Here is a 24,692-nt window from a genome sequence, read left to right on the forward strand (position 1 = left end):
TTCTGCCGTTCGTTCATATATAGAAACCTGGAGTGGTGGAAGAAATGCGTGGTCAGCTACCTTGGTGGGAGCTGGCCCTTGTGCAGGCGCGTACAAATAGAATTAGTGGAAAGAAGAAAGTATCAAAACTCAGACTCGAGGAGTTATTGTCAATATTTATAATTTTATGAAGAAAGAAACTGAAGGAAAACAAGCAAAAACTTTAAAATAGATTCAGACTCGTGTATGTAAAACGACCGATGTATCCATTAGATTCCTCAGCGTATTGTAAAGGAACAAGAACAACATGAAAGTAATGGCATGTGTTAAAAATTGCATTGCCCAAAAGAATGTGAAATTCAATTTAGAAGATACAACACAACTGGCGAAAAATGAATTTAGAGAAATAACTGTAAATTTCTGGAAGGCAGTTTGTAAAAGTGTGGAAAATTGCGAGACAAATCATTTAAAACTTGAAATGATATTAGACGAAATTTTCGAGCGTTTTATTGTAAAATTACATTAAACTGATTTCAGTTACGACAATTCCATTAACGACAGTGATGACGAAGAGTACATACTGAGTGAAGTTGAAGAAATATTGTAACTAGGAAAGAAATTAAATTAGTTGTGTGTTAAGTAATGTATTAATTCAGTGAGTCTAGTTAATATTATTCATGGATCCAGTATGAAAATGGTTATTATATTGTGATTAATTTTGGAATAACAGAAAGTCATTGTTTTTTTAATAAGTTAAATTTTTTAATTATTATTAGCTTCACGATCATAATATATTGTAATGAGTTTTTTTTATTATTTCGCTGAAAAATTAGATTCTATTGACATCAATATTGATTGTATTTGATTTGCGGATAGTGTAGTTAATTGTGTATGTTGGATATGTAAATGGCCCAAAAAACTTTGTAAGAATGTGAATTAATGTCATCGTCCACATTCATATAGCTAAATGTAGAACTAAAACTATGTGTAGTTAAAAAAAGCTTACTTTACTGAAGTAAATTTACAATTTATTAATAAAATGTATTATATATATATATATATATATATATATATATATATATATATATATATAATACTATCAATATAACTTATTGATATACTTATACAATATATATAATAATACAACTTATAATACAACTTATATAATATATATATATATATATATTTTATATATATATATATATATATATATATATATATATATATATATATATATATATAGTATATTAGGAACAAGTAACTTTGGCAAACGCAAAATTATGGAGCCCAGTGTTCTAAACTACAATTGTAAATGGTTTGCTCTGTATTCCTGTGCGTAGACCGAATCTCTCTTTGTTACTGGATCTAGACAACAAAGAGTTCGCGTATGCCACCACTCGCCAAACAAACTGTAATTTGGTTTAACGTAATTTTTGCAGGGAATTTCTCTTTCGGTAATAAATCCCTAAACATTTTCAATTTTTACTCATTTTTTTCTGTTTCTTTGCGAAAAGAGCAGTTTCATCAGTGAATGGTATTAATTATTTTTTAATTTTAAAATTTAAATTATGTATCATCAATGACTGAGCTTTTGAACGTGATTGCAAGTGGCAGGTAACGTCATAAAGTATATTTTTTAAAAACGTTTATATAAAACTTTGATTTGGTTTACCATCGCAAAAATCTATATTTTAAAAGTACATTAATTTTATATTTTTAAATTAATATTATTACTGATTGCAATTTTATTTTTTTCCTTAGCTCTTCCTTCAAGTTTGACAGCAATCATTCATTTGTTGCTTCTTCTGTATTGAAATTTAAAGCAACAGAGATTTTCTTCCCTCATTTCTGCTTAGCGAATTAACGCTTGTCTTTCTTCATATTCTATTTTTATCATTATTATTCCGATTTTAGATAATGTAAATAAGAGATAGAGATAACATTTCTTTCCTGTAGAATTTAGGAAACTGATATGGGCAGTTAAAATATGTTACATATTTTTATAGAATAAGTTAATATAAAAGTGCCTACGTACAATATTTTTCTTTAAAAATATTAACATTTTACCTATGAAGTTCATGTTTTTCGCTCCGCTATTTATTATTTTAGGTTCGAAATGTTTCACGAAAGGTATCGAAGGTATCTTTTATCGTTACAGATATTAAAAAAAATAATAAGTAGTAAAAGATAAATATTAAATATTAAATATACATATTTGAATAAATAAATAAATAAACAAATAATTTTACGTATATATTTGAAGTTTAGTGATTGTGTTTATTCTGCATTGACTTATATCATCAAACAGCAAGTACAGTTAAGTTTTAGTCTCCTTACGTAAAGCAACATAAGTTTCGCTAACTTTGTTGTTCACTCCTTTTGTATGGTAGATCAAAACTTACATTTAGATCGGTTGTGGGTTATGTCAAACAAGAGTTCAAATTGGATTTCTTCGCAATTTTTCTCAAGAAATTACACTTTCTTTCACAGTAACTTATTAAACATTAATAAATTACCTTTCAATCACAGACACTTGAAAACAGGCGTCTGAGCAATTCTTAAAGCAGCTTGAGGTGTGGTTAATAACGATTTTGTAATTAAAACAGTTTCGTTAATGGTTTTTAGCTTTTAAACTTGATTAAAAATGAATTAAATTTATCTAAAATCAACTTAAATGGTGTGAAATAAATTTCCTTTACGAATGCTCTATTGACCTTTAACCTTTAACACCGTCAGGTAATATGTAAATCGTAACGTTTTGCGCATTTATCCGGGGTTTTATTTATTATTGTGAAGGGTGTATACTGCATTATAATTATGTTGTAATAATTTTTAATTTTAAAAACAAATATTTTAAAATATAAAGGTCTTTTTGTCAACTCTTTTCAAGCTAAGCTTAGAGATTTTTCATTAATTATTAGCCCTGTTTTTATAGAAGCGCAAGTTAAGAAAGAAATATTTAATACTTAAGTAACTGGTATGTTTTTAATTTTTTATTGAATTCTGTTTGGAATGAATTTAAGCAACTTAGTACCTACGATTAATGTTTAAATCTAATATAATAAAGCGAAAATATTAGTAGGACGATTACAACAGTGTAGAAATGTAATTTCTTTTGTACTTCATCTGATTTGCTTGGCTTTTGTTATTTTTATAGCAGTAGCATACTCTTGCTCTTGAGTAATTCCAATTACCCGTATCTCCATTTTGTTATGCATGTGTATTACAACACACCTAACGTATACCACCTGTATAATGTACCTATTGCATTATTCAATGTTGGCCTAACCGGTATCAATTTTATATTTATGTATATATTTAATTATGTAGGAATATGGTCGTATAAGTTTTATTTCTTTTTACCGATAACTAGAAGTTACACCTAATTAGAGTTTTCCTTATTTTATTTTATAATGAATGAGGTTTAGAGTGAATAAGATTCTAAACCTAATCGGGATTTGAATCCAGAATCTTATAGGTAAAATCCATAAGTACTGCAAATTTACTAGGAAATTCGAAAGAGAGAAGATAGTGTATTTGAGTAAAAACATACGTACGGTTAAAGAGAATGCTTTAATGATTTAGAAAATGAGAAATAAGCATATTATCTTGTTGTAAATCTTACATTTCTTTTATTCTCTGTTTCAGAACGTCCAGTAGATAGGTTGGAAGAAGTTGTCCGACCTACACCGAGAATAGCTCCACCACCACCACCCCCACAACCACCCAGAATGGCAAATATGGATGATCCACCTCCCAATATGCCAGTATTTGATAACAATATGGTTACTAACATTACAGCTCAACTTGGCGGTACTGCATTCCTACACTGCAGGGTTCGAATGCTTGGTGAGAGACCGGTGAGTTAAATATTACGAAATCTAAAATAAATTAATTAAATAAACGAAATCAATATTTATAAAGAAATCTGCTGATATTCTGTCACCGAAATATTAGTTTTTTATTTTTTTTTTTATCTTACATAATTCATATTTTTACCTAAAATTACGTATTAACAGAGTTGTATCTTGATGAGGCTTTGGGATGCTCTGCTTTATAAACTGAGTTTTCATTTTTGCGAAGACTATATTAATAACCATATTTACAGCTTTGTATAGGGATGTGGCATTAATAATTGTTAGATTTAGTTGCTATAAACACGCATTCAAAGTTATTCGAAGTCAGGGTTTATTTCCTCAAATCTTTACGAATGTTATAAATTTAAATTTAATTTTTCATTATTATAATTCTTTATAAACTATGCAAATAATATTTTTAAAACGGATACTGTGAATAATGTAATTAATTATTTCTTTATATACTTTTCAAGTTTTATTTTGTAATAGGAGAATAGAAAGTAACTGAAAAACTTCTTCCTAACGATAGAAAATACATATCTATTAAAAAATACATATCTATTAAAAAATCCCTTATAGGCTGAAGTAATAAAAAAATAAATAATAAACTGAATTATTAGAGAACCAGGCCAATTGAATACATGGGAAGAGACTATGAGTTATATGAGTGACTAATTTGAAAATTCTTTACGTAAATAGTAGGAATATTAGGTATAAATTAACGCGAAATTAAAAATTTTACTCTAGCTCATTTAATTTTGACATTCTGTCTTTCTCTCTTTAAACATACACACACGCGCGCGCGCACATACATATGTATGTATATATATATTATATAAATAACTAGAATATAATTATGAAAATTTAAATTGTAAAAGAGAGAGACTTCTACTATTGTAAATAATGCATGGAATTTAATGAAAATGAGACTTATTAAATTGTTTCCGAATAAGGCTTATGTAAAAAGGTTTTTACCAATACTGCAGTACAACAGTGAAATTACCTAATGTTTTGACCTAGTAGTACATCAATTATTTGCATTCGTATTTTCAGAATGTTAAATATGTCCAGTAAAAGAGCGAATTAGGTATAATTTTCGATGAAAAATTAACATTTAAACCTCATTTGGACATAATTTTAACTAGGCTGTTGAAATTTTATAGCTTGGGATTTTAAACAGTTTTTAATGAAATTGAAATTCCGGTAATATGAAATTAAAATAGCAAGCCCTAACAAAACCATTTTTGCATCAATAAATAATTTTTATTTTCTAAAGTAAGAACCCTTTTTTCTCCCTCAGTAAACATTACTTCATTTTCTATTTGAAAAACCTTAGTTTACAAAATTTGACTACGCAGATTTTGAATTAGATTCCTATTTTAAGCCGAACGTTTTACGAAATGAAGTTTTATTTTTTAATATTTTATCATTTGTATTAAACAATTACGTATTCCATAGATATATTTTCGTAGATTTGCGACTTTTTTTTAGCTCAAATTCAATTTGCTCAAAGCAAAATAGTTTTAATAACAATTCCTTTTTAATTCCTTTTTAAACTGCTTTTAAATTTCTCGATGCTATTTCTAGGGGCATTAAATAAAAGGGAAAATAGATCTGCTTTGCAGTTATACAAGAACTGCACGTATTTATGTAATAGGTTCTATAAAATGATTACCGAAATATTAAATGGGATTTAATTAAGTATACCCAAAAAAGGTATGTGTATAAATATTTACCAATTTCAGTAAATATAGGTACAAGTTGGTGTAATAAATATATATCCTTTCAAAGCAAATATTCTAATTGTTTTTATACAAGCAATTATAATTGTGACTGTTAATCCTTATGAAAATACACCTCTTGTTTTGATACATAGTTTTCTTAGCTTTTCATTAACCATTATTTTGGTTTACATTTGTTTTTCTAAAATGTCTATCCATCTTATTTATTTTTTAACATTATATTAAAAAAATCTAATTTTTCTTTAAAAACGTTTTCATTTACTATTATTATTCATTTATTTCAAAATATCTATGGATACTAAATTTAATGTCCTACCTTATTATATAAATTCCATACATATTATTTATTCACCACCAAGGCTATTTTAATTCAATTACATTAATCTTTTCGCTAATTTAAATAATATTTTCAATCTTAATAAATAAATAAACATAATTTCCGATAAAATGTTTGGTCAAATTAAACTTTTAAAAGCTATTCACAAAAAATTAAAAACCATCAGATGATTAAAAAAATATATTTTTATTGATGGTTTAATAGGAATTTTATAAATCATTAAAAAACTTATTAGCAAATCTTTATATCACCAAAATAGTTTGTGTATTTTCTGATCCAAAAGTCTATATTTTCTAAATTCTTCGAAAATTGAATCCATTTCTAGATATTCCTGATCCATAAATAAGATTGAAAACGATAAGATTACCAAACAAAATTTAAATATTTACACTAAAAAAAAGTTATCTATATGTGTGTAGTGTTTAACGTGTGTTGTGTATGTATGAGATATTGTCTGTTTAGAAGTCAATAAAAAAAATACTTTCCCCTTCGTTGACTGGCTAATTCATGTTTTCAAAATAAGTTTAACGAAGGTTTTTCGAAAACTTTCTTTTAATTTATTTTAAATTGAATCATCTTAATCTTTACTTGTACTTGTATATTTATGATAAAATTATTCCTTTTTATTGAAAAACAATAACTAAATTATGACTTCTTTTTTTTAAATTTTGATATAAAAATTTTAATTTTTAATTTTATTATATATAATGAAATAAAAAAATTTAAAAAAGTGTAAAATAAATATAAAAACTATATAAATTTATAAATATAAAACTTTATACATATATAAAAGTTTTTTTTACTTGTCAAATATAAAATTAATTGTTTGATTATACGTAGATTTTATAATTTAAATTTTTGAGGTCAAAATGTTCAAAAAAATAAACCAATAATCAAATGTTTACTTTCCCGTTTAGTGCTGTAGCAGAGTTACAGCTTTAGAAGGGAAAATATTGCAATCGGTTCAATTTGGGCATATGCGAATATGCATATCTTCAGAACTACTTAACTGATTTTGACCAAACTTGGTCAGATTAGTTCTATATGTTGGACATTGAGGCCATTAAATTTTCAACTTAAAAAATCGACGGGTTAAGGCTGTAAACCAAGGTCGCCCTCAGAATCTCCAGATTTCGCCAAATTAAGGTCTTATTTTTCTTAGGTACGTTTGTTAGCAATTAAAAAATGATATTTAAAAAAATATTGGAAAATTTCACTCCCACCGCAAAAAAAATGCTTTAAATAAACTAGAGGCTAAGTTTTAAAAGAAATTTATAATTGCATAAATATTTTTTGTTCCCTCAGACGATTGGAGTGGAATGATTAAAATTTTATGTAATGGGTTGAAGTATTATCGATGTTGAAGATATAGATGCGAAAGCTTCTATCAATTTCTTTTTTGAAGCAAGATAACCAAGAAAAAAAATGTCAGTTTTGTGGGGAGCTGAATATTAAATAAAAATTTGGTACTTTGTGATCTTGATAACAGAAACATCTTCTTTTGCAAGAACATATTTTGCTTAAATGCCTTAGTAAAGATTTGAAAAAAAAAAGATTTGAAATTTTATTTCGGCCAAATTACCTCACCCCTTTTTCCAGTCTTTTCCAAAATTAATACATTCTTTTCCCCCGAAGGTAGTACCTGTCTACCAAGTTTGATGAAAATCAGTCAACATGGTCCAAAGTTATAGGACCAAATACGGCCCAGCATTCAAGAACATATACACAAACGTCCACCTAACAAAAATGAATTTTTCGAATTTGAAAGCATTGAAATAAAATTTATTTTCACAGATTATTTAAAATGTATTTAAATTTATTTTTTTCTTAATTTAAAATAAAAAATTACTCCTAAAGGTACAAAATTAAAAAAGACAATTTTTTTTGGTTTTTTTATCGCTGTAGCCGGGAAAGTAAAATTCCGAATAAAATCAAATAAGATATTTTGTTGTGGAGAACAGTACAATATCTGAAAACGAACAGAACAATAGAAAAGGACTAATAGTAATATAATCATACCAAAAATCCAATCATTCATATATGCAAAAGAGCAAGAAGTTTTTCAATATTACGGTCAGAAATCACAAATATACCCAATAAAAAAATAAATTTGTTATTTTTTCCAACGTACATCATTCTTGTCACAATTTCTTTTATATATACAGAATTATCATAAACTCAGCTTTAATTATTCAAATAAATTTATGTTTAAAAGTGATTATGTATTTATCGCATAAATACAGAGTGTTTTATTTTAATCGCCCCCATGAGATTTTCTCGTAAACTTCGTGAAATAAAAAAAATGACCTAAAAAAGTTACTCAGATTAGAAGAGGTCCCATCATGGTGACCTTGTATTTGACCTTGAACTTGATCGTGACCGTATATCAAGATTAACACGATTTTTTCAATGGAATGATCTTTTTTGACTCAACCAATAAAAAGAGCATAAATTTTACATTGGAATATGTAGTCACACATAAGTACTTAGAATCTTTTTGAAGGTTATGTAGCTAACCATCAACGATAATAATGTTATATGAGTTACGCGTTTTTGAAGGTTATACAATATTCCTGGAATATCTATATTCCAGGCTATTTGTCTCAAACTATGGGAAAGAGCATAAAAATGACTTTACAGAAGTTATGTGGATAGGAGCTAGGAGAGGGATATCCGACGGTGACCTTAACCACGATGTTGGGGTCGGCTTTGGATGTTGTAACAAGGTCATTGTGGTTTTTCAAATAAAATTAATTTTTTTGATAGAACCAATGGAAAGAGCGAAAAATGTCACGTCAACGCACTTGAATTTAGTCATGACGTTTCACGATTATGTTTTTTTTTTCCAGTTACTTTATGTTCATTGTTTAGGCGTTAATCACGCCGGTATCCGATTAAGACAATTTGCTGAGTCAAAGACAGTACAAGATAGCAATTCTCTTTTACTTTTTAGAAACCAGTGACTAAATATCTGCGAAAATAATCCAGCACCCGTATAAAACTATCTCTGGTGGTTAGCCATATGACCTTCAAATAATTTCTAAGGTCATATGTGGTCACACATATAAAATTACAATTGTAATTCCAATTGTAATTTTTTGCTCTTTTCATTGGTGGGGGACAAAAATAGGTCATTCATTCCATTTGAAAAAATCGTGTTCACCTTGAAATTAGGCCAATTTCAAGGTGAAATAAAAGGTCACCATGAGATGTCTCCCTCCAATCTGAAAAACTTTTGTTTGGGTCATTTTTTTTGTATTTTGCGTAGTTTACGAAAAATTTGCCCGGAGCGATTAAAATGAAACTGTAATAATTTTTTAACGATTTGTTTAGGAATTGTTTCTAAAGCATATTTTCTATTTTCTTTCCTTTGTTATAATTTAAGATCTCTTTTAAATTCTGTGTTTATTTTATGGATTGTAATTGTATGGTATTTGGTTAAACATTGGCTTTAGCGTATTTATTAGATATATTTTTAATATAAAATACATTAATTCTTTTTTTTTATTTCCACTTATCAATTTCTGATTTCCATCTTTAATACTGTACAGTATGCTATTCTTGACTTATTTGGTATTATTATTCTTTTTTTTTTTAATAAGCATTTTATTCAGCCGCTGGGCTGGTTTCACAAAGCAGTTGTTTAACAACAAATTTTCGAAGTCAAAGTATCTAGGTTTCAAATCCTAGTTAAAGTCGTAAAAAAGTTGCTTTTATAGGGATTTGAATATTAGACAGTGAATACCATGTACTTTGGTTATTGGGGTTAAAATTAATCGCACGTCTCAGGAATGGTAGGCCTGATTTTGTACAAGATTACATCTCATTTACATGTTGTACATAACTTCCTCATCTCGTTGAGCGATGAGTAGCTGTTTATTGTGCACTAGTACAAGAGATTGCAACGTACACATTTGGGGGATAATAATTTTATTATGATTAACCTACTGTAATGTGGTAAATTTTTTAAAATTAAAACATCATTTCGTACAGTTTTGGTGACTATTTTATTATTTAGTTTAATTCCTTTAGTAATTCATTTAAATACTTTCACTTATTTTGCAAAGGCCATCATTCAATTTACTTTTTCTAGTAAAAAAAAGGTAAATAATCTATTGGCTAATACGCAATACGAAAATAAAATTCATTATTAAGTGGGTAATTTATCCAATAATAAAGGTACTAAATTAAATTTACAATTTTTATGATTAATATTTTGTTTAAAGTAAAACCAAATATTTTGTTAAAAACACTTGTATTTTTCTTTAATGAAAATGCCGTGAATTGCCACACATTTGTAAGAATACGAAAATGCTAAAATATATCATTATTGCTCAAATTGTTGCAAATGAAATGTAGTTTCTTAAAAGGGTTTTCGTTTAATATGAAACCTGAATGTTATTAATTTTGTAATAAAAATTTATGAATTTGAGATTTTTGTAAAAATCAGTAAGTTAATTAATTTTTTAATTGTTTTTTTGTTGCTGTTATCAAGAAATAAGTTCTGTAAAAACACAATTTACATGTCTTTAAACAGTAAGAAAAGGATTTTTCTCGCGTAGATTTCAGCTGAGTTATTGCATCCTGAACTTGACATAAAGGAAAAATTTGATTTACCGTAAATGATAAACAACGATTTCGGTAATATAAATAAATAATTATATTTGAACAAATTATTGCCTTTGAAACTCTCATGAGCTGTAGACGTTTAACTTGTTCCTCTATTTTTGTTTTTTTGTAACTTTTTTCCTTCCTGCAATTTGAGATTTTTCGAACGGGGATTTCATATTTCTTGGTGACTTTCAGCAAGAGCTGTTATTGCTACAAAGTTTTCTGAATTTCCATCAGTTTTCTTTTCATCCTAAACAATCGAAAAATCACAATTGGACTCAGAAGCAACATTTTCAATTGCAGTATTGTTTATTGAAAATTGATCGCGTTTTTCGAGCACTTACATCAGATCCATTTCAAGTTTGAGCACGACCGTTTGGATATTTATTCAATACTGAAATAAACGGTATTATATATTTCATGCAGGCACTGTGTATCGGTCATTTTTTTTTACAGGTGGGCCATTTTATTTGTTTACGTGTTGGGATGATCTTTTATTGTTTGTGATACCCCACTCAGCACCTACTTTTTCAACCCTTAGACAGTTATGGATATTTTCTGCTTTTATCTATCGAATGAAAATTATGAAACCGGAAAATATTTTTCATAATTATTATTATGGATTTTTAAACACATTTATATGTGTTCAGTGAATTTTATTTATGATAGGGAATTTACAGTGAATTTACTATCTGTTAAGGCTCTAAATCTTTTTTAAGGCATCTTCTCCTGTAAAGGAATCAAATCCTTTTTCAATAATAAATCATAATCGTATACGTGTAACTCTTTCGAATTACAATATATTCGGGCATCATCATCTATCACAATTCTAAATTAATTGTTAAAAATCAAAACATTAAATAATTTATTAAATTTTTACAAATGTCTGAAAAAATCATTTTTATTTACAAAAATGGCAAAAGTAAATACATTAGGTTCATTTACATATATTAAATAAAAAAAAAGAAAACATTTTTGAATAATTTGCTAATTGCCCCAACACTAAAATTTGGTAATGGTGCTTTGTAATAATTAATTTAAATTCAGTAAATAAAGAATAAGTATCAATAATAAAGGAAATAAAAAGAAAGAATGTAATCATTGTAAAATTAATGCTTTAATAATGTCTTTCTTTTAAGTTGAAAATATCCTTGGAAAAAAGACTTTCAGTGCCTTTTATTCAAAACTGAGTTAATTCTAATCTTTTATTTTGATTTATGCATGAGTTAGTATGTTAGATTTTTATCACATTAAGTCATTAATCTGTTTGTTTAAACATTTAATGATTTTATCTATAAATTATTAATTTATGTTACTGAAATAATTACATGGTATAAATAAAATTCTCTTTCTACAAGAGCTATATATAAATGAAATCCCGCCCCAGTCCAAAAATTTATTCTGTGTTTAGAACTACGATATTTTATTGAAGATAAGCTGTATAATACACGTACTCTGCTGTATGAGGTTTAAATATGAATCTTCTGCTAGTTGATTGGAAGCGACGAGCCGAACATTTTCCATCTGGCCGGTCAGGTAAAGTAGAACACAACGCTCTTACGGCGTATAGGCTACTCATGACAAACAATCGATGAGGAACAGCCATGAGAAAACCCTTCATCTTTTTATAATATCCAATAAGAGTATTTGATTCATATTTACCGTTAACTTCCCTCCTCATTTTCTATACTTATTCTCCTCGATGAAAAATACCAGGAAAAATAATCCATGAGAAATAGAAAAAGAAGTTATCTTTTTATATTGATGTTTTTTTCTTACGGTAACGAAGATTGTTGATTCTTCTAAATTTAACTATTTTCTTACTTTTTAATTTCAGCTTCACTAAAACGAATGATTTTTAAACAGTTCTTGAAATCATTCAAATTCGAATAAGAACTGCGATTGCATGGTTGGTTTATCAATGAAAAGTTTCTTCCTTTTTTTAGTTTTTCTTTTTCATCAGCCGTCTGATTGACTGGTATGATGTTCATTATTCCTTTTTGTTCTGTGCCAGATTTTAATCTCAAGGTAACTAAATCAACATAAGTTCTTAGTTATCTGGTTTATTAATTTCAATATTTTTTTTTATATATTTTCCCTATGTTATGAAATTAATTTAACCTGCATGTCAATATGTGCTACCAACATACGTTGTCTGTTAACAAAAACTGCCAGAATCAGTTTGCCTCTAGCCTATTCGTCTTAACACTTCATTTCAAATTTTATCAACACAACTATCATTAAAATTTTCCTATATAATCACAATTCCAAGGCTTTTACTTTTCTATTTGTTACTTTTCCTATTATCCATATGATGTTGCTGTTTATTTGCTAAAATCCAAATAAATATTTAAAAAAATCATTATACATTATATACTAACACAATAGCTTTCCTTGCTTTTGCTAGTCTGTTTTTAATTTTTGCCTTATTTTGTCCAACCATTATAATTTTACTACAAAAATATTGAAATTCTTTAATGTCTGTTTCCAACTGTCAGCTGTATTTCATTGCCGTAGGAAGGCGGTGTCCGATTAAAAAATTCTGATGTGGACAACATATGACTTCCTTGTACCCTTTATTTTTTGTGTTTTTAGTGAAAAGTACATGAAATTTTATTTAATTAAAAATTTGTGATATTTTTTTTTTTTTTTGTTATTGAATTCATTTTAAAAATTTTTCTTCACAATGAAAGTTTAATAATTATTAATAAATCAATATATTTAAATTAAAAAAAAAAGGAGATGAAGTCTGATTCGAACTGATGTGCCATCCCCTAAGATCCAAGTATTTCATTAATTAAAATTTTATTTGGCTATAACTCTGTAACAAATTAAAATAAGTACCATTTATAATATACCATTGAAAAGCTTTCAATGAGAGCTTATTACTGCAGTTGAGTAAAAGTCCAACATTCAGATATTTTTGGATTTTGGACTATTTTTAAAACTTTTGGTTCATTCGATTGCAATCAAAAGGGGAGGTGGACAACTAGCTGTTACAACAGTCCTATCTCCAAAATATCAACATCCTACGGTAATCGTTTATAAGTTATGCGAGATGCATTCGTACATACATACATACGTACGTACAGACTTGACGCCGAAACTAGTCAAAATGGATTCAGCGTTATTCAAAATGGATATTTCCGTTGAAATCTGGAAACTGAAATTTTTCGGGGTCATAATACTTCCTTTACTTCATAGATGGAAATAAAAAAAGGCTAAAATTATCGTTTCGTGATATATTTCAAAATAAAATTAAATACCTACTACACTAGTAAAAAAAAAGTAAAGGATACCTGTATTTTATGATAAAAATTATTGTATTCGAACTACTTGGTTGCAATAACTTTGCAACCAAGAGGCTTAGAGATACAAATTTAAAAAAAAGAAAATAAAGCTTGAATATTCTACTTTAAACAGTAAGAAGAAATAAAAATTAAATTCAAGACTGGCTACCAAAAAGTTTGGCTACAAAGGCAAATCCCGCAACTCTACCCTGATTATGGTCGATTGTTCAACGATTTCTGATAGCATTCTCATCTTCGTATTTGTCTGAACGTGGATTTAGTGCTGTAGCATCGTTACTAACAAAAAAAACGAAATCGGCTGCATGTTACCGAACGCGGCGAATTACGGCTGTTTTTAAGTAAATTCTAGCCTGATATTATCAAACTCGTTAAAGAACATCAGATTCATCCTTCACATTAATGTAAGTGTAATTTTTCGATTGAAAGCTTTATTTAATTATTGTATTGAATAAATCCAATACAAATTAATAAAGAGGTGTTGCAGCAAATTGATGAAGAAAGAAGCATTTGGAAAAATATGGTTAAAAGAAGACATGACACATAGAAGGCATATGAGACAGACATATAAGCCACGTATTAAGGCATCCTGGAATAGCCGTTTTAATATTGTAGGGACATTCAGATGGGAAAAATTGTGCAGGCAGGCAACGTTTGGAATACGTAAAACAAATTTTTAGGGATGTAGGATGTAGGGGGTATACCGAAATGAAACGATTGGCACTAGATATCGATTCTTGGAGAGCTGCATCAAACCAGTCAAATGACTGAAAAAAAAAAACTTATTGAATATCAATATGTTTTCTCTGTTGTTGTTATGTACTATATATATATATAAAATTGTAATTCTTTTGAAAGCAGTTTTAATAAAAATACTTGCAAGTATGATTAAATATGCGTTTTAATTCCTCTCATTTAAAATGTAAGTTTCTCGGAAAAAGGATAAAAATAATAATTGTAATTACTGTTTTTAAGGCCGTATCTTAAAAACAGCAATTGCAATTATTATTTTTAAAAAATTATAAGTTTAAAACTTTTGGGGATGCTAGAAAATGTCTGATTCTTAATAGGGGGGTGGGCGAATAATTTTGAGAATCAATGCCTTAGAAGGTAAAATATACGCATATATTTGAAGCGATTGGTATGAATATCATAAAATTTTATGTTCTTTTATAGACTGTACTGTGGTCTTGAATACTGAAGGACAAGAGATCTTAATATACTTGACCATTTCATTTATTTTTTTTTTAAATTAATTAAGTCTTGAAAAGAGTAGTTTGAATACGGGGTATTTCAAATTTAGGTAATTTATCTCCCATGATGTTAACGACGCTAAGGCATAAATTTGCATAATCTATGTGATATATTCACAGGGAATAAAAATCTCTGTGTATTTGTACAGTAGTATACAACATTGTTAACAGATAAAAGACATGGTATTTTTTATTTAATGGTAGTATGATTTGAAATAATAATTTTATCATAAATCAAATTTAAGAATAAACAATTCGATTCGGAATATTTATATATATATATTGTATGTAATTCATAAAAACAAGAATTAAATTAAACGAATTGAAGTTTTTCATTCACAAAAATTTATAAGGACTTGATTTATGGTTCAACTGTTAAAAAATCATCTAGAGAAAAGTTTACCGTCACCGTTCAATAACGCTTATAGAAGTTATCAGTTTCGTCGGCTATTGAGTTAGAGTTATAGATAAAATGTTCAGAAAAAAGTAAAAGTGGATAACTTCCTTAGGGCTATTTTTTGACACTTCTATGAGAAGATATTCAATTTTTATCTCAATGTATTTGTGATCAAATACACAAAATGAAGACCCTTTGAAAATTTATTTAGCGTTTGTTTTTTACTTCCTTTTTTGGAAAACTATTATATTTATCAAATTGTTTTCACCATTATCATTTTGTAAATGTCAATCCCTCCTCCCACTAAATATAATAATTAATCGCACGTAGTGTGATTAATAGTAAATCGTAGTGTGATAGTACATTAAATTTAAATCACTTCATAGTAGAATATCAGTGTAATATTCTTGTCTTGTCTATCTATATTGTATAAAATTGTCTTGTATCTGCACTGAAAATTTTCTTATCTTTTTGTATTATTTCTTTAAAATTATAAAATTACTTACTCCTTTCAGAATAGCTATTTGATCTCCATATTTAACTCAATATACTGAATGCTCCAAAGGTTTTACTTATTCTCCTTATGTGTGAATATATTGCTGCACATCATTGTGACAGCCTGTTAAAATAAATAAACTATTCTATAAATAAAAAATTTTTGTTTCTTCACTAGTGAGTTAATAATGAATGTCATTTCTGGAAAGTTTTGGCTTTATATAAATTATACTCATACGTAAGGTTGGGGAACACCATGTTAATAAATTACGTTACCCAAATTCTGTGTACTTTCATTGTCAACTATTCAATATACATACAGGCTTTGCTCTTCAGGAAAATTTTTGTAATTTTTACAAAAACCTTTACTGTGAAGATAAAAACGAAGTTAGAACGAATATACATAAATATTTTCACGCAAATAAATAACTTATAAAAAACCTTTTACGAATTAATGATTTATAAATTCAGCAGCATTACTTTTGATAAGATAATACGTATTTTTTTTTTCAATCGATTTAAAATCATTATAAATATTTTGATTTAACTTAATACAGTAAGGTATTTTGTAACTCATGAAAACGTGACCGTAATAATTTTACAGTAGATTGAAGGAAATAAGTCTACTGAATTCTGAAACGAGATAGAAATAAAGAAAACAGTTTTTTATCGATTGAAAATTTTATAAAAAGCTTAGTAATATATAAGTAATATTTCAATTTGGTTTTTTCTAAATAATTTATTACTTTTCCAAAATTTATTGCGCTATAGAATTTTCTCAAACATTTTCAGTCCTGGTTATTTTGCTAATAATTTATTTAGAATACATTTAAAAAAAAAAAGTACCAGAAAATTAATTTTACTCAGGCTATCAAAACTAAGGTTGTTATTATTTGAAAAAAAATCATTAATGACCAAAATTGGTAACTGTTAACTTGAAAATATGTAATATTAGGAAAACATGTCGCCCAAAAACTCGAAATTAGGAAATTGGATAATGACAGTAAAATATGTTTTTTGTTTAACTGATCTTATGCTACTCTCCATTACTGTTTCTTCTGGGCAAATAACAAATCACCTTTCTAATCCATACTACCTTCTTTTATGTACGTAACTTCAACTTTTTCACTACATCCTTCATCATCACTTATCTGATTTCTCTCCTCTATATTCTTACCCTCATTTTCATTTTTTAAATTTAATATTAACTAATGTAGTCGAATATATCGTACACTAAGTTTGTATAGTCTTAATATATTTCGTTCGAATCTTGGTCAGGCCCATGTCTGACCAAGATTCATTTGTCATACGCTCCAAATTCCATTTTCATATCCCACGCACAAGCTTCAAGCTTATGGGACGATATCATCCAGAAAAAAAATCCTCTCCTGTTTCTTTTAACACTCCTAGATTCTGTGCTTAATTAACCTGAAGTTATCTAATTTTTAACACAATTTACTAGTACAAATTATTTTTTCAAAATTAAAAAAGAGAGTAATTTTTCATTATACAGATTCCACTTGGTAATGATTTCATCTTTCGGAAAAAATTAATTGTTCGTATTGCAGTCAGTATTTAATAATTACTTATACTATTGTAAATACTCATTAATCTAATAATAGTATATGTTTATCGATCATTATTTATTTATTCTCAAAACAACAATAGGCAATGATTACCCAATTGCAGTGAATTTATGAATATATATAAATTTTGCAGCAGATGAATAATATTAATCCTGACCAGGATTTGAACCCAGAATTTGTCGGTTGAAAGGCAGAGATTGTAACACTACACCACGTAGATCAGCAGATTTGCAAACTTCGTGGTGGTGGTGGTTACCTCGGAAGTTGACCTCAGTTTATAATAATATAAAAACAAAATATTTACTAATATTGTTGTAAAACTTTAAATTACAATTTTATTTTAAAGATTAAAAACCTAAATTTTTCACCCATTTAACGTTTCTTAATGTTAAGAATCCCATAACATATATGTAATTGAAATGAATGAATATTTAGGCTCCGGCTGTTTCATTTACTTACATATTTTATTATATTTATATTCTATAATTTAACTAATATGTATTTTTCATACATAACTTTATATCTAAAATATGTAGTATATACGAAAGATAAAGGAATTGGTAATTATAGGTTTAAAATTAATAATGATTAATTTTCGAAGTAGAAATATTCAATTTTTGTTATATTATCTCAGATGATAAAAAATTAAAGATATATGCTTACATAATCTCACTAGAAAAATGCACGTTGTCACACATGAAACATTACAATAATAATTATAATATCAATAAGACGGCTTAATTCTAAATATAATATTTTGAGATTAAATCCATTTTTTTTAAATTTGAGGAAATATTAAAAATAAATAAAACAAAGGTTGATGAGAAAAAGGATATCTTCAATGATAAAACTGTGTAAGGGCCTTAACGAAAATTATTCCTTTAAACAAATTTTAAGGCGATTTGCTTTCAAGTCATGAACACTTTATAGGGCTCTAAGGTGTTCTAAAATACATGAATCCATAGGAAAAATCTATTTATACCTATTTTTTTTTTTTTTTTTAATATACGTTACAAACAGTTTTCATCAAACGAAAAACTTTGAAATACCCTTAACTCATTTATGAAATTAATAAGGATTTACGTAGCCATATATATCTTTGTATATATATTTCTTGTGTGCGTGTGTATGAAAGTGAACTCCTCCTAAACGGCTGGACTGATTTTGATGAAAGACTGATTTTGTGTGTGTGTTCAAGGGGATTCGAGAATGATTTAGATTCACAATTTGGTCCACTGGAAAATGTTTTTTTAATTAATTTTTTATTTATAAGTAGTTGTTGATTTTGGAATGTTTTACATTGGATCCGGCAGACTGCACTACCATCGCAGTATCGAATATTCAATAATATTATATTTTAATTTTAGTTTGTCCCGACAGTTGGTGCTGCGATCAAATTGAAAAAAAATATTTCGTAATTTTGTGTTATTATTGTGTTACAAAAAATCGCGAGAAAACAGTTTTTTAATAAATAAGAGGCTAATAAATCAGATGGAAATGTAAACAAAGGAAAACCAATCAGATCAATGCAAGATGGCCGCTGTCAAACACAACGACCAATCACAAAGAGCCCGTATGGCCGTTGCCAATGTAAACAAAATCACAACTGATTAAGTAACAAGTAGGCAGCACTGCGATCGCGTTTAGAATTGTGCGCGTATTGACAAATATTATATTATTATTTATTGAAATAACGTTTTAAAGTGTAATTAAAAAATATACATTGTGCAAATTTGTAAGGTACAGTATTGAAGTGAAAATGTTTTTTTAATTTATTCATACGTTGTTGATCTTGGGATGGTTAAGGTTCACAGTTGGATCCGGTAGGCAGCGTGTGGGTCCGGTAGGCAGAGCTGCGATCGCGTTTTAGAAGTTTATTTTTAATTTTTGGTTTATCAGTAAAACCCGGTAGTTGGTGCTGCGATCGGATTCTAGGAATTTTTTTTATTTTGTTGCTTTTTCCCATATCAGTTACTTGCGTCGTAGCTTAGTGTTGTTCTTACATTAAAATTCGTATTTAGAGAATAGTTTGAATTAAATCCGATAGGTAGGGCTGTTCTGACAATTGGGTTTATTTACATTCTGAATTTTATAAAGTTAAAGGTGAAATTTTATAAGGTTCCGTAATGTTTTGTAAGTTTCCTAATGTTCAGTATTAATTGTAATGATTTTGCAGCCACAACACTTTTCGTTAAAAAATTATTTTTTTATAATACCACCGAATACTGAGATTAGAGAATGGTGTGAATTAAATCCGATAGGTAGTACTGTTGTTTTGCCATTTGGATTTATTTACATTATGACTTTTATAGAGTGAAAGGTTAAGTTTTGTTAAATTGCTAATGTTCAGCTTTTTAAGGTTTTATGAAACTTTCAATGGTTATAATATAATCTGTATGTATGCTCAGATCTAGCAATAGCGAAGCATTGCCGAGTCTGCTAGAATTGCGCGCTTATTGAGAATATTATATTATTATTTATTGAAATAACGTTTTAAAGTTTAATTAAAAAATGTACATTGTGCAAATTTGTAAGGTGCAGTATTGAAGTGAGTATTTTACTTGATTTTTCATGAATTGTAATGATGTATACACGTGCATTCAATAACAATCAACTTAACCTACAAATTTAAATTGTAAGTTCTCATTTGATTCTATGCAACTTATTGAACTTAGTATTGAACGGCTCTTTGAAAATAAAAATTTAAGTTTGTAAAATAAATTATAACATTTATAAAATTAAAATATAAGTTACTTATAATATAGTTTAAAGTATATTTAAAAAATTGAATTTATAATGTTTTAGCTGATTAATTTTATAAAAAGTTTTCAAAAATTATTTTTAATTTACAATTATCTAAAATTTGGTAAAATAGATGTTAAAATAAAGAATGAGAAAAATGATAAAAATTTCTACTAAAATTTTAACTACGTTGCTTTTTTACAGTGTTTTAATTTTTTTATTAATTGATTAATTAAGCTGTTACATGGTTATGAAACATCAAAATTATTAAATAAATAAAAAAATATGTAGGAGGTACTTTTTTAGAATGATTTTAAGTGAAAATTAGTAGTAATGTGGATGAAAATTTATTAATTACACTAATTATTAATTTTACGTCGTTTCGATTTTTTAATTCAATTTTCATCGGACCTCTCAATATTTCGTGAAAATAAATATTAACCATACTACACATAATTATTCAATAAAACCATTACAATAATACAACAATCACAAACTGATAATATCATACTAATAGTCATTTTAATGAAATTTAGAACACATTCCTGCTAATTTTAACTTAAGTTACTTATATATATGTTTGTGTGCATTTATTACAGAATAATGCCGCGTCAGGACAACGTCTGTCGGGTCCGCTAGTATATATATATTTTTTTTTTTTTGGTTATTAAATTTATTTACACATTACAATATTCCAGAAAAAAGAAAATTTTAAAATATGATTAAAAGTTATAAGTAAAAAAATTTATTTTAATTTAGTTTTTTATTTTTATTTTAAGGAAACTATTTGGGAAGTGATTCTCTAGAGCTCGGAAAAGGAAAAAAATGTTCATACAAATATAGTCCGATAACACTTTCTTATTGAGTTACGGCTAGCGAAAATTTTCGCCAGAACAGAAAAATTCTGTGACGAAACACGTATGTTTAGGATTGAATTCCACTTTAGTGGCTAATATATGCGTGAATATTATTACCAAAACTAGTAGAAAATTTGATTCTGAGGAAATTGATATAATAAAGTCTGTGAAAAACAACAAATATCAACTTTTTTTATTAAAAACAAAACTTTTTTTGCCACAAAGTTTTATTTACAATAAGTATTAGTGAATTAGATGAGTAATGTATGTGGATTGAATATGAAAATTTCCAGTGAAACTCCTCAATAATAAATACATCCTCCTTCTTCTTGGGTATTATAAGCAGAGGTATGCGTTTTATATATATTGAAAATATAGCACATTATGAGAAAAAGTAAATATATATATATATATATATATATACTATGAATATAACATAACAAAACATAACCAAAAAATGTTATAATATAGTGATGAAACGAAACATAACATAACTTCAGTAAGAAACACCTACATTAGACATCGCATATAAGCTAGACCCAAGACGTGGAATCGTTTCAAGCGTCTGATATCCTCACTATTATTCAGAAAGTCACAGCAGGATGGTTTTAATGGCTGTTAAGTCGTAATTTACATCTCGAACTAAATCGTTGATTTTCTTCATGAACATACAGTTAACCCCAGATATTTATGGACCGCGCTATTCCTCGAAAACCATTTGCTAGACTGTTGCTGTTTTTATTTCTGTTTGGTAATAGATTTGTATGTTTTTCGTTAATTATGTTTTATGTTACTACTGTGTTACGTTATTTATTGTTATTGGTATGTTTTGTTAGTGTTTTTGTGTTGCGTTTTATGATTTGTTGTGTGTCGAACTCACTTTGTTCCTTTCGGTTACGTAGAGATCAGTTACTTCGTTCTTAGAAAATCATTCAGTCTTGTTTGAACTTGGCTCTAGATATGTTTTGTTCGGATATGTTAGTAGTACGCCAATGGAAATTGCGCTTGTACCATTCGCTTCGGTGCCATCCTGGCTGAGGCTTGACTAGAGGATGTCATTGTGTTATGCTTCTAAGTAATTTATTCTGAAACCGTTGGATAATTCCAACGTTGCTTTTACTTGTTCCCCACAGCTGGATACCGTAGGTCCATACCGGTTTCAGAAGAACTTTGTGCAATAGCCTTTCCTCTTCATTATAAATGTTATATGTCTAGACTTCGATGGATTAATTTTAATTTTCCACTTAGTTAGCCAACCATTGATTTAATTCTATTCGGAGTGTAATTTATCTGAAATTAGTATTGGGTCATCATAACCAGCTAAGATCGCCGTCCAATTAGATAACGAAGCAACATCGTCACAAGCTGGAAGATTCGCAGTGTGATAAGAGTAAAAAATCGGTCCCAGAACAGAGCCTGAAGAACACTAGCCTGAATGTCAAAGACTTAGATAATTGTTGATTATATTTAATCTGGAAAAAACGGCCATCCAGATAGCTACGCAGAGTGGGTAAAATTGTTGAGGCAAATTTAATTTCTGCTTATAAATGAATCTACACAACCAGATCTTGTTTGAAGATGGACATACAATAACGCTGCTGAACAATATTTATTCCCTTCTAAACACCTATTTCTGATGTTAACAATTTTTTGGGTTTGTTCAATAGTCTAATGAACACTCCGGAAGCCAAAGTGATGGTCAGAAATCATATGTACTTTCACGAAAGTAGGCTTCAATCTTTGAGAAAAAGTCTCTCGAAGATTTTAAAGAGAAAAGGTGAGAGGCTTATAGGTCTGTACGAACTTACCACGTGTACTGGCTTACCCGGATTCGGAATTATTATTATCTGTGATTTTTTCCATTCTGATGGAAAATAAGTCGTGCTATTTAACGGGTACGTTATATACAAGAATGCTTTAAATGGTAAAATAATTACCATTTTGGACGTAACTAAATCAAAATCTGGTGCCTTCTTTAAATTCCGGTCATTTTTAATCTCATGCAAAATTTCTATTTACTCTAAACAATTTTAGAGTAAGAGAGATTGAGGAAACACGCTGTCTACGTATTCAAATATTTCTTTTTCATCATCTCCCCTTATGTAGTGTGGCTGAAAGATTTCATTTTTGTGCTCAGCAAATTGGTCGGTTTTGCCAATAGTTTCTAGCCCATAGTCCATTTGAAACCTTTAAAGGGGGATATTAAAGGAGTCGTAGCTGAAATTTCTTTTTGGGTTTCCACAGTGAATAGTCATCTTTACATGAAGGAGGAAGATTTACAAGATAATTCACAAAGATAATTTACAAAGATATAACACTGCTACTTCCTCCTAAGCCGTCTTTTAGCAGTTACTTTTATTAGATTAGTTACTTCTTTTGGGTAGTCTGTGCCTTTGAATCTCTATCCTCCGGTGTTGCTGCTTCCTTCAAGACTGAATTCAAACACAGAGTTGCATTATTGATATCATTAGGGCACTTGAGAGAAAAATTCAAACTTCAAACTCGTTTTCTATCCAGCTTTGTTCAGATTCCAAGTCAGTTATTCTATTATGAAGGACTGAGGATTTATTTTTCTTTATTGCCGTCTATTAACAGTAAGGAGAACAAAATATTCAGAGCTAGAATCATAGTTGTTACTAACATTCATGTAAAAACTCACTTTCGGCACGCTGAAAGGCGGAGGAAGATTTCACTAGTGCTAAGAAGGGGATAAAAAAAATGTCCACCTTTAAGTGAAGAAAAACTTAAAATTTACTCAATTCGACAGTGGTTGCATGTGAAAAAAGTTTCACATGTTTAGCATACAACAAGCCCCATCTGACAATTCCAGCAATATTTTGGTCATCCCTTGTCGTAAGGGTTGGTTTTATCAAAATTTGTTACAGACAGACGTTTTAGGTAATGTTTAAAGGACTAACAACCACTTTAAACCGATTCGATACTGTGACTATTAAGGTACGTATGATTTTTGTCTTCAAAACCCCATTTTTTTCCGCCCCCCTGAGCCAATGGTTAGTGATGTGAAACAAATTTACTTTCTTAAGTTTTAGGCTTTTATCCAAAAAATCCTAGGAAATTTAAATGAATTCGATATTTTATTTATTAAAAAGTTATAGCGATATTTTGGTTTTTCGAAAAAGCCACCCAATTTCCAACTCCATGGTTCGACTTTATTGTTTGATTTCCATTAATGAACTCGAACGAGATTTTGGGTCAAGTTTTTTTTTAAGAAATAATTTGAAAGTGATTAGCGTAAGATTACGGCAGTTATCGTGTTCACAAGAAAGTGAAATATATATATATATATATAAATAAGCTTTTGAGCTGACGGTGATTTTGGAATCTGGAGGATGTAAAACGTGAAGATATATCGAAGTTTTCCGGAAGTCAAATCATTGTACCCATTATAATAGGTAGCTTTCTTATGAAGTCTGAAGTGCCAGCCAAAGAATGTAGGTTGCAATGTGGAAATTTCATTGAGATGGATTTTGGTGACTCAACCCTTTAAAGCCCTCCCTCAATTTATTA

At 28.2% G+C, this 24,692-nt stretch overlaps 1 protein-coding gene across 2 annotated transcripts in view; it reads left to right on the top strand.

Annotated features, from left to right (window-relative positions):
• Window positions 1–24,692, top strand: part of LOC142321013 (limbic system-associated membrane protein-like) — a 1,017,196-nt gene that overhangs the window by 284,905 nt on the left and 707,599 nt on the right. For both annotated transcript variants that reach the window (XM_075359008.1, XM_075359007.1), the window contains exon 3: window positions 3,628–3,839. In XM_075359008.1, coding sequence (XP_075215123.1) covers window positions 3,628–3,839 — 212 coding nt within the window. The remainder of the gene's footprint in view (window positions 1–3,627; window positions 3,840–24,692) is intronic.

The sequence above is a fragment of the Lycorma delicatula genome, chromosome 3 (assembly GCF_047948215.1).
Source record: "Lycorma delicatula isolate Av1 chromosome 3, ASM4794821v1, whole genome shotgun sequence".
NCBI lineage: Eukaryota > Metazoa > Arthropoda > Insecta > Hemiptera > Fulgoridae > Lycorma > Lycorma delicatula.